The 14,356-nt window shown below is 37.3% G+C and overlaps 1 protein-coding gene across 3 annotated transcripts; it reads right to left on the reverse strand.

Moving 5' to 3' along the window:
- Positions 1 to 429: 429 nt before the first annotated feature.
- LOC123196936 (histone-lysine N-methyltransferase ATXR3-like) lies at positions 430 to 13,432 on the reverse strand. 3 transcript variants are annotated; one of them, XM_044611089.1, is made up of 20 exons: positions 13,151 to 13,432; positions 10,437 to 12,977; positions 10,237 to 10,284; positions 8,128 to 9,327; positions 7,490 to 7,857; positions 6,850 to 7,407; positions 6,636 to 6,736; positions 5,152 to 6,208; positions 4,934 to 5,005; positions 4,546 to 4,656; positions 4,335 to 4,435; positions 3,230 to 3,329; positions 3,047 to 3,142; positions 2,643 to 2,810; positions 2,361 to 2,486; positions 2,158 to 2,211; positions 1,480 to 1,727; positions 1,277 to 1,385; positions 887 to 1,189; positions 430 to 801 (listed from the first exon to the last, which is right to left on the reverse strand). In XM_044611089.1, exons 2-20 carry the CDS (start codon positions 12,829 to 12,831, stop codon positions 625 to 627), a joined length of 7,392 nt encoding a protein of 2,463 aa, XP_044467024.1. In that variant the 5' UTR covers positions 12,832 to 12,977; positions 13,151 to 13,432; the 3' UTR covers positions 430 to 624. The 3 variants fall into 3 exon arrangements, with proteins under 3 accessions (XP_044467024.1, XP_044467022.1, XP_044467023.1); XM_044611087.1 differs by having other exon boundaries at positions 7,481 to 7,857; XM_044611088.1 differs by having other exon boundaries at positions 7,481 to 7,857; positions 13,141 to 13,432.
- Between the last annotated feature and the right edge of the window lie 924 nt (positions 13,433 to 14,356).

Consider the following 14,356-nt stretch of genomic DNA (forward strand, 5'->3'; position numbering starts at 1 on the left):
AAGAGAGGGGGCACGTGCAGGTTGTTAAGGCGGCCAAAAGGACGCCTAATTATCAGGACTATGCAGGCGTACGGCGCCCACTGCAACATGCGCCGTTCGTCTGTTTGGCGGTTGGGTAGGACTGTATAGTATTGCAAAGCTTAGCCAGGCGAGATTTTTACAACATCACCTGCAATTCCCGACTCGGTACATTCCTAAATGGCAATTTGCAAATATTATTTAAAATTAATCAAGACTTAATCAACCATCCACTTTTCTAAACTATGCCGTTTCATATTTGGGAGGAAAATATATTTAGATACATTAAACGAAATATGGAAAGATCAGAAGAACGAACAAACGTAAATGCCTTGGAACATTTTTGCTTTTCCATTCCTTTGATTTTTTTTCTTTAAATAAAAAGGATAGAGAGGAGAAGTGAAAAAAAGATGAAAAAGAAATGCTCTACCACTACCAGAATGAATTACAAAATACAAAGACGAAAGAACTGTACAGAAGAATAAGATAACAGCGAGAGCGCAAGCAACCGCATGCGCTGATTAGCCAACTCCCGCGTCAAATAGTGGCAGCTGCCAACAAATATTGAAAAAATAATTCCAAAACATTAATATCCCAACAAAACTTTCATCGATCCCACATGGCCTGATAAACGGCAGGTCTGTGCTTCAGCCAATGAACCATCTCCCTGTCCAACGGACAACCCTTCAAAATCGCATCTAGCATTGGGCTCCCATATACTTGCGGAGATCTCTTGAATGACCATATGCGGTCCTTGGGCCACGGTCTTTGAGGGTGCTTCTCCTGTCCACCGTTGCATTGCAACTCATATAAATACCAAATCTAATAAATTATAATAACAATTTCTAAAATAATGTACAATACTCACCATCCATGACAGCATAAACCTTACGGTCCTTGGGCCATAAACACGTTGCCGTGATGGCTTCTGAACCTTGGCATAAAAAGAACCAATCTCAGGTAGAGACAAACAGCCCCGACTCCCTCTAGCAAGGCTACAATCTGGGTCAGTATTTGACTGGATGTGCCAAAATATCAGTTGCCCCAAACAATAATTTTCTCCATATGTCTTCCGATACTCTTGCAAACCTGTACCCAACTTATCTGTGTACTTGGGGCCCAAGTCCAGAGGGCTAATATAAACTGGTGGCGACGTAAAAGCTTTGTATTCCTGTAGATGAAAGTGAAAGTGGACTTCAAGAGCAACATAAAACCATATTGATAAAAGTTCTCAGGGATTTTATAAAAGAAGACTCACCCGAACTCTAAAGAAGCACTTTGTGTAAGCATAAATATGGATCAAATCAGCTGCAGCATCATGCCGACACTTGTATGTGCACGGAAGATTTCGGACCTCATCCCTCAACCTTTAAAGGCAAAAAACATATGAGCAAAAACTGCATTCTTTACCTGATTGAAGCATGGCATGTGATAAATTTTAGAGCCATGCCCTCTGCTTACCATAATAAAGATTTCTGAAGTTCTTTCTGAATATCATCAGAATCTGAGGGATCATGTGCGTGAATCTTGGACTTGAGATCATTTAGTATCTCTACTTCCACATGAGGAGCCATGCACTCAAGAAGTTCCTCAACGAGTGAACCCTCTCCCTTCCAGAGAAAAGATACGGTCTCTTCAGGACTAAGCTTCTCCAGTGGTGGTGGGGCCTTCTTTGGGTCACCAAACACACATCTCATAACATACCTCACCTGCAAATAGCAATCAATAATAAAGATTATATTAATATATGAAGTTAAAATACCATTGTATTCCATACAGTAACTAGATAGACTCCAAACACTTTAGGCTTGGTATCATTTAAGACACTTTGATTTAGACTCTATAGAATGAGATCAATAAGAAAACAGCGAGATCAACATCAAAAGACAGAATAATCCAGTGATTCCCAAAGGTTAACTTTTAAAACCAGGATTCAACAATTTGTGATGATTGTTTCTAAAACCAGATTTATATACAGCTTAATCTCATTGTTCCACTTTGGAGGATTAGCAAAACAAGATTCATTAGGATGGGTCTAAACCATGATACATATGTTGTGTCCTGATTGCACTCAAGCAACGCCAATAAAGATAAAAATGAAAACAACCCTTCGTTCACATAATAAGAGAGGCAAGTCACCTTGTCAAGGGTAACAGCCAAATTCTGAAGTCTCTGGTTGTAGACACCTTCAGCCTGTATGAACAAAAAGATATAAAATAAGAATCCAACATGGCAACTGCAAGCATATCCTTAGAAATACAGAACTCCCAAATGCATCCCTAGACAAATGCAGACAGAAGCATAGACACAGGTACAGATAAAGAGAGACAGTTAACATATACCTGAACCTCCGCATCACTCTTTTCAACCTCAAGACATATTTCTGAAAAATATTTCCTTTTCTCTTCCAAATTATGCTTTAAGATTTCCTCTGGAAGCTTTGTTCTTTCAAGATTTATGAATCTCACCTTCATCCAAAATAATGGTAAAAAAATAAAAGATCAATTAAGATATAAACCCCCTCCCCTTACCCCCAAAAAGGGTGCTAAAAAATTCTTTTAAAAAAAAGGGGGGAAAAGGAAAAATTAATCCCAAAACTGAAACTAGGAGCAGCATGGACATACCAGGCGAGCCGAATAGGCAACAACCCAACTTGGCAATCCGCCAAGCAAACAATTGCCTAAACCTGCCCTCCCCAAATCAAGGTAGTCCTCTTCAGTTACTGAATTCAATTCACAAGCTTCAAGCATAAGTTGATGGCGATCCAGCAATCCATGCAACTCCTCAAGTACCTGAAATGACATTTACCTTGTTTATGAGAAAATGAAATAAGTTTTAGACTGATTGCAGAAAAGAATCAGCAGTTTTCGACATGCTGCAGAATAGAGCCAGGGTATGTAAACACCCCTCTCCAAGCCAACAAGACAGATAAGGCTGTTTGGAAGCGACAACTATCAGTAGTCAGACTAACATCATAGATGAACATAAAAAAAATGCTTAACCAAAATAACTGTCTTGCAGTTGGTACCTTCTCAAAAGCCCCTTCACCTGTCAGATTCAAGTAGCTGCCCCGACAAACCTGACTTCCACATAAACAGACAGAGGCTTCATATTCCTCCTTACTCTGCAGCATCAAGAGCCATCAGTAAGATGAGAACAATGAAAATTTGCTCTATATTGTAAACAAGACTGACATGAAGAAGACACAAACCTCTGTAACAGAATTATAATCGAATGTGATCTCTTCACCATACTGAATTTCACGTACTGTATATATTCCAATCTGGTACTGACCATCTACAGCAGTAACTCTGCATTCAAGCAACAACAACAACAAAATCAGTATGGCTGGATATTGAAGTGAAAATCATTCATTAAATTTCACTGAATGATCAAGGACAAACTAGTGCAATTGCTTAGTATCTCATTCAATCAGTCAAAAATATGCAAATGAACAGGGGCAGAGATTACAATAATTCCATGAAGAATGCTTAGATGGGACTATCTCACCACCTCAATTCACAATGCAGTGAGACCATCCAACTAAATGATGTCACATCATGTGTTTGCACATAGGTATGAGCTTTATCAAACAACTAGATAAAAACCACCATCATTATAATTGGTGGTCTTAGAAAATTCAACACCTATGTGCAATATGTGGCACAATTTAATTGGATGGTCTCACCACATTAGCAAGTAGAGGTGGTGTGACTGTCCCACATACATTTTGCTCACATCCTAGACTTATTTTTTACCCAATTAAAGAATTAAATTTTTATATAAAAATTAAAGTAAAATTTTAGTGCACATTCATGTTCATATTCAAAGTTAAAATAAAGTAAAAAAAGTACGAATTTACAATTCATTACTCCATTTATCCTGTAAGACAAACAATCAAATAATAAATATTCACGATAAGAGTCCAGCTGTGAATACCAAAGCAAATAATTGGAGGATCCTGGGATCTCACAAAAAATGACGAGATATAAGACTTCAGCAGACATTTGCATAAATTTTCTCCTTGCAAAATACAGTTTTGATATAAGACTTGCAGTGCACACTTTATTGAGCAATATTTCCAACTGTGTTATAAGTCCTTAACACCAATACTTATAACATTAGACAAATACATCCACATCAAAGATAACTAGTGTGCTTAAGAATGATAATAAATCTATATTATAATTTACATATATATTTCCAGATGTAAGAGAACTGCTAAAAACAGAGTCTTTCATCATGTAAGAACATTTCGGCTATGGCCTCTCAAGATAAATGTTGAGAAAATAACAGCATTTATCAACAGGACTTACTTCGCTTCACAATTAGGTCGGCATGAGTGACATATACGGCTTGCATAGTTTGCCTTATGCATGGCATCAACAACAACTAAATCATATCCATCACCATCACCCTGGCAAATATGCAAAGATGATCAGGTAAATTTTTCAAAGAAAGGAAGTTGAAAAGAATTATAACAAGCCCATATTACGTAGCACAAAATTTTTCCAAAGCAAAATTCACCTTTGGCCTCTCAAGATAAATGTTATAAAATTCTGGGGCTGGATCAGTCTTGTTTTTCTGCAAAGATCGTATCCCATCTTGCTTCTCAAACCATTTCCATACAGGGTAGACCTATTAAAATTTTAAAAAGTTTTGGCATCATTCATCCAAGGAAGTTTATTCTCATGTTAGGAGTTTAGTGAATATCATGAATAAGCAAAGCATACTTTTCAACCTCTCATAAATAAATACAAGTAATTATAAAATTTATGAACCTAAGAGAAAGTGTTGAAAGAAATAATCTTGACATTTCATGTTAAAATATAACAAAGCACGCTCTATTTCCGTTTGATAATTGAAGATTAAGGCAATGCCAACTATAATTTCCATGAAAATACTGAATCCTTACCTCTCCAAGAAACTCCACAACAAAATCATCTTCTCCAAACCCGCCATCTTTGTTGCAAACAACACCAAGACCCTGTTGTCCAAATTCAAGTAGAAAATAAAAAAAGGAAAGGATCAGGATTTGAGAAGTAGAGACCATATGATCATACGAACCAGAGGTCTAAAGGCAACAGCTTAGAATAATATAAAGCTAACTAATAAATGGATATTATAATATACCTTTCGATAAGCAACATATTTGTCATCAAGACGACTATCAATGGCCTTCAGGATACCTTGACAGATTTTCATTGTTCGCACATCACAGTCCTCCTCAGCAACTTTTTCAATTTCTTCAACAACAGGCAGCAGATGATACATCATTGGAGTGTTCCCAGAGCCTGTATAATGCCTAACTTGCTTATTCAAGGTTCGAAGGAGCACATCTTCTATAAACATGTGCTTATCATTGAGAGACCAATCCAATTCCTCAGGCATAGAATCAAGTAAAAGATTATGAGTATATGGATCAATTCCATACACTTCTTGTTCTAAAACCTGATCTCCAAGCTGTTTTCTCGGTTTGTAATCCTTGACTTCAGGAAGTTCCATATCCAACTCCTCGCTGCCATTTTTCTGTGCATTAAGCTTCTCAACATAGTCCTCTGGCAAAGAAACCCTCATCTTCCGTTTCACATCTTCCTCATCTGCCACAATAACATACTGATCAATGACCTCATATTTCCTAGTAACAGGAGGAACCAGGCTAGCTTTTGTCATGCGAGCACCCCATTCACGATCATCAGTAATGGAAGATAAACCCTCATCAGCTGTAAAATATCCATCTCCTCTAGACTCCCCAGCTCGACCTTCTGACCTGAAATCAGAATCACTATCTGTATCTGACACTGTACTCTCACTGTCACCCTTGCCATCTTCAGAAGATCTATCAATGTCATCAGAAGTTTCACTGCCTGAGTCCATTGATTTTCGGTTCAACTTGGACAAACGTTTTCTGATTTCTCGATCAGATGCATATTCTCCATAATCAAAATCACCATTCGCAAAGTAAGAACCATTGCTCCTATTCATGTACTTCCTTTCAGATTTACTGAGCTTTCTTTTATACTTTGATGAAGCAGAAGAAAACCCAGAGTGTGACTCATCTTTCCAGAACTTCATCATCTCCTCCCTTTCATAGTAAGAAGACCTAGCACCCTGTTCCAAATGTGTAGCAAGCTGGATGAATAATGTGATAATATGATTCATATCCCTGGCACCACCACGATTCTTTGCTCTGCACCCATAGAGATTTATATGAATAAAAAAAGGAAACATACAGTTACAGTGCTTATAACCAGTATAGAAAACTAATGGCCAGGCATACACAGCAGAAGAAGAAACATATTCTCAACTGTAACACAGAGAATGAATATAATTAAAAGAACCAGTTTAAATCTATGAAACCTGAAAGGTGTCCAGCCTAAATTATCAAAAATTTCATTAAAACAAAAAAACTCATCCACCTGACGACTTAACCCCATCCAACTTTAATAAAATTAATGTAACATCTGCAATGCATGAAAAAGTTGCAGCAGATCCTCGAGAACATTTGTGCCATCACCACAAAGCCATACATGGTTTTGATTGATATAAAGTTTTGGAAGTTTAATAATTTTGGTCAAAAAGCAAATGCAAGAAAAAAAAAGACTGATGAAAATTACTTTATTGCATCCCTGCACATTCGACTGATATCATCCTTGACAGAGCTCAAACCGTGGCCGCTATAATATCCGTTTTTCATTTTTTCCTCAATTTCTGCAACCTGGTGAACAAATTTAGAATAAGAAAGGTGAGTTTGAACATATGCAGCCACCAGCAGGAAAAATTACAAAAAAAAGAGAATAAAATTTTGAAGTTACAAAAATAAACAACTACCTTGGGCACAAAGAAATCAAAGGTATTCTCCTTCATTATGTCCTTCAAACTCAAAGCAAGGAATTCCTCCATCCTCTTATATCCATTTTCAGATTTCTTGATGGCCCACCTCCTCATCCTAGCATCCCTAGATACAATGGACGATGACTTCCTAGCATCAAACACTTTTGACCTTTGGTACAAACTTCGACGGAACAATTGATTGGCTGAGTCTCTCTTATCCACACTCTCAAAATAATCTTTAAGTTCACTAAAATCATCCATATCACCACCCAGACCCTTAGTTTTGGAAACTGATGAGTTCTTCTCGGTAATCTGTTTGAGACTCCTTATTTTGGAATGCGACTCGTTGGATATCTTGGTACCATGTGAATTTTGACTCTTAAGCCAATTCATATTTGGAAATTTGTGGGCCAAATCACCAAACTGACTACAGCCTCTAATATCTATATAAGATAAACAAGGAAATGAGCGAAGAACCTCTTCAAGCATGCCAGAAGTAACATTTGTGCAACCAACTAGAACCATAGAATTTAACTTTTCTTTGTTATAACCATTCTGCAAGCAAACAATCAAATTAAACTTCAGATTAAGTAAAAAACTCTACATTCCCTTCTTGCCAAATACATACCACACTTACCAAGATGATCCCAATAGCTGAGTCAGTGCAGTTAGGACCTACAGATGATAAGTCAACTTGTCTAGAAATATCCTTATAAAATCTGGCAGCAGCTCTCCACTGTTTACAAGTTAAAGAAGCTATAGTAAGAGACTTAATGTCAGATCTCAAAAAGTGAAAAATGCGTGCCAGCATATGACCATCCAATAAGCCCCAGCTCCCTGACTCAGTTTCAGAACCTGCACTCTCTTCCCTAGGGAATGAAGCATCACCACATAAGTCCTCAAAGGTGGACTCATCTTGAATTGTCAGCACATCTTCCATTTCATCATCTTCTTCACTTTCATCAACCAACAGGCGAGCTCTTTTTCCAGCACGTGCATCACCCTCTGTAATTAATATCAACCCAACCCAAAAGAAGGCCTCAGAATTTCTACCGAGTTGTTGAGAATAAAAAAAACACAGATGCATAAAAGTACTATGGAAAACCAAAAAAATGGATCAAGACAGCAAAAATATACATGATTTATTTCAAGAGTGGACACCAACTTCAAATATTGAAATGACAGAAAATTCTGCCATCCTCACCATGAAACTGTCAACTGCCACTATAAGTATACCACAACACCTACAAGAAACTATAATTGACTTATTTATACCTGATATCCGATATAGGTGCTTCTCTGTCTCCTTCTTTGGTTGCTTTGCATTGATCCAAGGATCTAAAACTTCATTTATGGCTGCTGCAAACTCACGGCTCCGGTAGGACTTCATCACCAATTCATGTAGTTTCCCACAGGTATAACCAATGTACTGTGGATGCATGCCGTGGAAGGAACTGGAATTCACAGAACTTTCACTTTCATGAAGGGATACACCCTGAGACTGTGTAATAGAATGCCCTGAAGAATGACTTGATGGAGTTACATGCTCCTGCTGAATCCCACTTGCAGATTCAGACGTCTCGACAGCAGAGGTAATTGGAACCCAAACTTTATCAAATTTCCTGAAAACACTGATATGTTTTTGAATGACACCTTGATCAACCAAAACCTGTAGCTCTGAAAATGAGCTTGGCCCTCGTTCATGCCCTGTACCATCAAGGTAGTACCACTCACCCAAATGCAGCTGCAAGTCTTCAACAGTGCAAACTCGGTCTTTTGGGGTATTTATAGATGCAACACTCTTCCAAGAGCACTGTAAATCTGAATCATTAACAGTTTTTGATTGAAAAACACTTTCTACCGATGATCTCCTAGCATCACTAGCTGAGGAGTATGGCCGAGCAGACTTTGATGAGCACCTCTCTTTCCCTCGAACTTTTAAGCGAGGCTCAGAGACAAATGAACCATGGTCATTGACCACACAAGCATTTATCCTGACAACTGGAAGCATGGTTCCCTTCACTCCCCTTACTACAGCAGGTTTTGTCTGAGTTGCTCTGTTTACACTACTACCATCATTCCTTTCATCTAAGCAGGAAAATGCCCAAAGAGGAAGGTCAAGCCTTCTGCTGTGCGAAGGATAATACAAATCATCCTTATGAGGCCATCGAGGATCCTCAAACCCAGACTTCGGCATATGGCACAGTGAGAAACCATCATTTAGAACAAGCTTCTTTCTGGAAATTTTATCTTGGCCAGCATCATCATTCCTCTTCCAGTCCCCACCTTTGCATGACCATCGACCAGAAAACCAGTCATCAATGTCAAAACAGGCAAGCCCAGTATCTTTGTCAATAACACCTAACCTGAATTCTGCAGCTTCTTTCAACTTGCTGTCAGAAAATTTAGATAACTCCTCTGTTTTTTGATCATTTTGTTCTTGATCCCCTATACAAGCTCCGTGCAAAGTGAATCCTATAGATGTGCAAAATAAACTTTTGTTATGAGGCTCATGCCTTAATGTAATAACAGAAATTCGTTTTAGTGTTCAGAACTTATACACTAAGAAATTCAAAACAAATAATCCAATATAATATACAATTCTACTTAAGGTACTATACAGCCTCATGTAAGGGTACAATTGGACTATATAATGATTTTTGCAAATTTCATACTACATTAACAGCTAAATAAGGTCTTGGCCTAAAAACCTTCAAGCAAAACCAGATTGCCAAGAGATTAAAGCTAAAAGATTAATTAACTTCAAAGATATGGCCATGGAAGCCACCCAAGCTCCAAGAAACTACTGTTGTACAAATATTAGACCAATTGAACAGTACAAGGGAAAAAAATCAAACATCATAGCATATTGATTGGCACTCATGAAGCAAAATTAATACTGTACACTAAACTTGCAATGTGAAGGATTAACAGCAATCCTACATCAAAATAACAAAGAACAACACATTTGGGATTTTACAAAATACAAGTTACATCACAAAGTTATCAAAAAAAAGGTCAATTTTCGCCACTGAAATCTTGATGACGGCCCCAAAGCCACATATATCAAACCCATAATGCAAAGATGTACCTAAGAGAACTTGAAAACCCAAATTCATTTGAGAAGAAGCTCGTAATAGCATTTTTATTTTTTTAATACCAGATTTTCATAAAATATCCACAAATAATTAAATTATAACATCCATACCATATTGTCTACATTAAAAAAGAATTTACAAATTCCCCAGCAAAGAATGCCAAATTTTCTAAACATGTTACTCCTAATAAAAACCACTACAAGAATTATAAATTTTCAAAGCTCTTCCAAGAATTGAAGAGCAATTAAACATGAATATAACAATAGAAATACTGGCAAATATGTACCTCCACAGTTTTGCCATTCCACTGGTTCAAACACCGTTTGCAAGATTTCTGCAAGATAATGGAACTACGGTAACGAGGCATAGAGAAGAAACATTGAATCCAAAATTAAATAAACTATTAAGCTATAAAACCAATTCCCAAGGACAAAGTTAAGATCACTAAAAATGAATGGTGAAGAAAAATGACAAATAATGGAATACCTCCGAGTGTCTCAATTTCCTTGCCAGGAATGAGAGTAAATCCCTCTAAGAGAGCTCCAATTCTCACATCAATGTTTAGATCTTTGATAGATTCAGGCACAGATGCGCTGTCATCTGGGGCACAAACAGAGAGCTGGAATTCCTCACCTCTTGGTTGCATGATATCTCCTGTATCTGCCAATAGATTACCAGGAGCTTCTGGAGGGCTGACTAGTTGAGTTACAGCATCTGATACAACAGATGAGAAATTGACAGTGACCAAAGGCGAAACTGCATTTTCCACAGTTACCCACCGATCACTATCCAAATGTTTGACAAAGTGATCTGATGCAAGAACTCCTTCCTCCACAAGTTCCTTAAGATCACATAACTTTGAAGGTCCACATTCAAAGCCATAATGATCAAGGTAAAACCATTTCCCAGCGGATGAATCAACCACAGTAGGGACATGGGGTGGTGTGTCACTTATATCCATGTCTTCCTCCATAGAAAGCAGCTCTTCAGGCGGAAGTCCATCAACATGTGGAGATTCTCTGCAATTTCCATTAGAACTCAGGGATGGCTCTTCTTTGTGAGACTCACATTTGGCATTTTTCTCATCAGGAACTTTAAGATCTTCCACATTGATGTTATCTTGGGATTCTTTTGCAGATGAATGAGAGGACAGTACAGTACTATCCTTTTGGCCCAGCTTATCCTCCGGCCCTTTATTATCAAACTGAGAGTTGCGTTTCTCACTAGCTCCACTTTTGCGATTTGCTTCTCGGTGATTATTGGGCCTATTCCGATCAAGTGGGGACCGCTCCAAATAGTTTGGTGTCCGATCCCTGCGATCATGGAGCCGAGCTCGATCCTGTGGGGACCGATCTGCATTAATAGGACTTCGGGTTCTATGATCATAGTGGCGGTTTCGATCATATGGGGATTTCTCACGAACATATGGTGACTTCTCATGAGCATATGGAGATTTCTCTCTGGCATAAGGAGATCTATCTCGGGCATAAGGGGATTTATCCCTAGTATATGGGGACCTATCCCGAGTATGAGGAGATCTATCACGACGACCAGGGCTTCTATCCCGGTAATCATAATACCTACCCCTTTCACGAGGTGACCGCTCAGAATGACATGGGCTTCGTCCATGCCTATCATAAACCACTCTGGAAGATGAAGAAGATTCGTGATACCTGGATGAATACTTGTCCGATGAAGACACCCTTGATGATGAAGAATTCTTATAAAACCTCTCCACGGAATGGCGTGAATAGTGCTCTGAGTGAATGGCACGAGTGTTATAATCATCTGAAAGCCTTCTACTTTTCGAAGATGCAAAATCTCCATAATCCACATAATACTTCCGCTCACAACTATCAGAATCAGCACCATGCCGTTTCAACCTATTTCCAGAAGAGTACTCTCTTCCATGATTTTTTCCATTGCTGTACTCACCCTTAAAAAAAACTTCATCATCCACAATCTTGGAACTGATCCTTATGTTCCTATCTTGACCAGTCTCCCACCTGGTAGAATTCTTGCTATGCTGATTACCGCTTCTTTCGAACTCTTTCCTTCTATAAGCATCTTCACTTGAGTACTTCCCATATGGTGGTGTACGCTCCAACTTCGAATCATATCTCCGAGACTTGCTGTAACCATAGTCATCTTTAACCACTTCTCCTTTATGCCATCTATCAGGAATGAATTCACATTTCTCAACATCATCTTTGTTGCCTTTCCACAAGCCAAATTCTCCCTTTTCAGTCTCTCCTCTCCGGCATTTTGAAGTGGAAACAATAATTTCTCCCTTCTCAGTTTCACCTCTCTTCGATTGTGATTGCAACTGCGACTGGAACTGTGCCTGCACCTGTGCCTGCACCTGTGACTGCACCTGTGACTGCGACTGTGATTGTGACTGTGATTTCTCTGGTTGCACAAACTCACCATTTTCCCACTTCAACGTACCCAACTCACCCTCTTCAACTTCCTCACCTTTCACCTTATCTTTATCAACACTAACACTATCCCCTCCACCGGCACCACCACTACCACCCCCATTTCCAACCGCCTTATTATTATTGCTACCACTATTCTTCTGCACCTCTTTTTTCTTCACAGAAACAATCTTTTTTATCTTCACTATCTTCTTTTTAACTATCTTGGAGGTGACCCCATTTTTTTTGTTACTGCTGTTGTTGGTATCCTTGTTATTGTTGTTGCCATTGTTGGTATCATTATTGTTGCTGCTGCTGTTGTTATTTGTAGCATTGTTATTATTAGTCTTGTTGTTGCTATTGCTTACGCAAATGGCTTTATCTGACATTGGGAACCTCTCCATGATGCTATTATGTTGCTGCTGTTGCTGCAAAGACATGCATGCCACACCTCCATCGCCCATGGAAATCCTCCACTTTTGCTGTTTTGAGAAAAAGCGAAAAACACCCTCAAACCCTAGCTTTTCCCTCTGCCGGGCCTGTTGATGCTCATCACTGCGAAACCGATTCAATTCTCTTTGCCTCCAATTCCAATGTCCAGAAAAGAACCCTAATTGCAAAAAGAAACAAAGAAATGTAGGGTCTCATTAATAATAATCAGTAAAATAGCGCAAAATTAAATGTGCTGCGAACTGGAAATCCTAGGGTTTAGATTTAAAACAAATGCCAAAAAAAAATTGAATTCAGATAGATAGAGAAAGAGATGAGCATACAGAAAATCACCAGGAAAATTGATGAGCGTAGTCAGCAGATCGGCGACGATATCTTCTCTGCGAAAGCTGCGAATTGTTTCAGAAGATAAACTTTCTACTAAAGACTGATCGCGAGAAAATAAGAGCTAAAGAAAATGAAAGTATTTTCTCTATATGCCTCTTTCCGTTGCTATTTCTATCTCTTCTGCGCTATATTTCTTTCGTCTGCTTTCTTTCTCCCTCTCTCGCTCGCGCTTCTTCTTGGTCTGAAAGACGAAAACCTCGTGTGATTTTCTTGTTTTTTTTAATCATTTATTTTTTTACGATCTTCGCCCTTTATGTTTTTTTCGTGTGTTTCATTGTGGGAGTAATAAAACACGTGGAAATACTAAAATGCCCTTGGACGTATGGGACCGTATGAGGAATCGAGACATACGATTTGGGCAGCGGGCAGATCCTAGCCTTTACTTCCAAGACTTCTTTATTTATTGTCGGCCCCACAGAGAAAAATAATATTTATTTCATTCAATTTTATTATTTTTTAACCACCAAAGGAAGGTTAAAAGGCTACATTCCAGGCAATGTTTGTTGAATTTACAAATTCTCTTTTATTTTTTATTTTAAAAAATAATATTTTTAGAATAAAAATATTATTTATATAGATTTTTTATTATATTTTCTTTTTCAAAATGATATATATTTAAATATAAATTATAATTATTGTAAATATTCATGAAATTTGAAAGGGGGTTTTTAAATATTTTAAAAAGTTTATGGTATTTTTTAATGTTTTAATATATACCTCAATAATTTTAAAAATAATAATTATATTTTCAATATTTAAAGTTTGGTTATAATTTTGATATTTTTAAATATATAAGTGATAAAATTTTTAACTAATAAAAATATTAATAACTTACTATTTTTATTAAGTGTTAATTATAATTTCGTAATTTAAAAATTAAATAGAATTCACTAAATGGTAGTAGAATTTTTGATTTTTTTTAAAATTAAAGAACAAAAATTTGTCTTTTAATCAAAATCTTGGGTGAAAAATAGTCAATTGATATTAAATAAAAGTGACTTATTCCTACCCAAAAATTACTCTTTTCCTAATTTTTATTCATTAATTTTAAAAAATTCAAATATCTACTTATCTATTAATTTTTAAGGTTATTGTCAAGGGTAAAATTATTATTTAACAAAAATAATTTTAAAAACTAAAAATTTATCACAT

Source organism: Mangifera indica, chromosome 14 (assembly GCF_011075055.1).
Source record: "Mangifera indica cultivar Alphonso chromosome 14, CATAS_Mindica_2.1, whole genome shotgun sequence".
NCBI classification, from domain to species: Eukaryota; Viridiplantae; Streptophyta; class Magnoliopsida; order Sapindales; family Anacardiaceae; genus Mangifera; species Mangifera indica.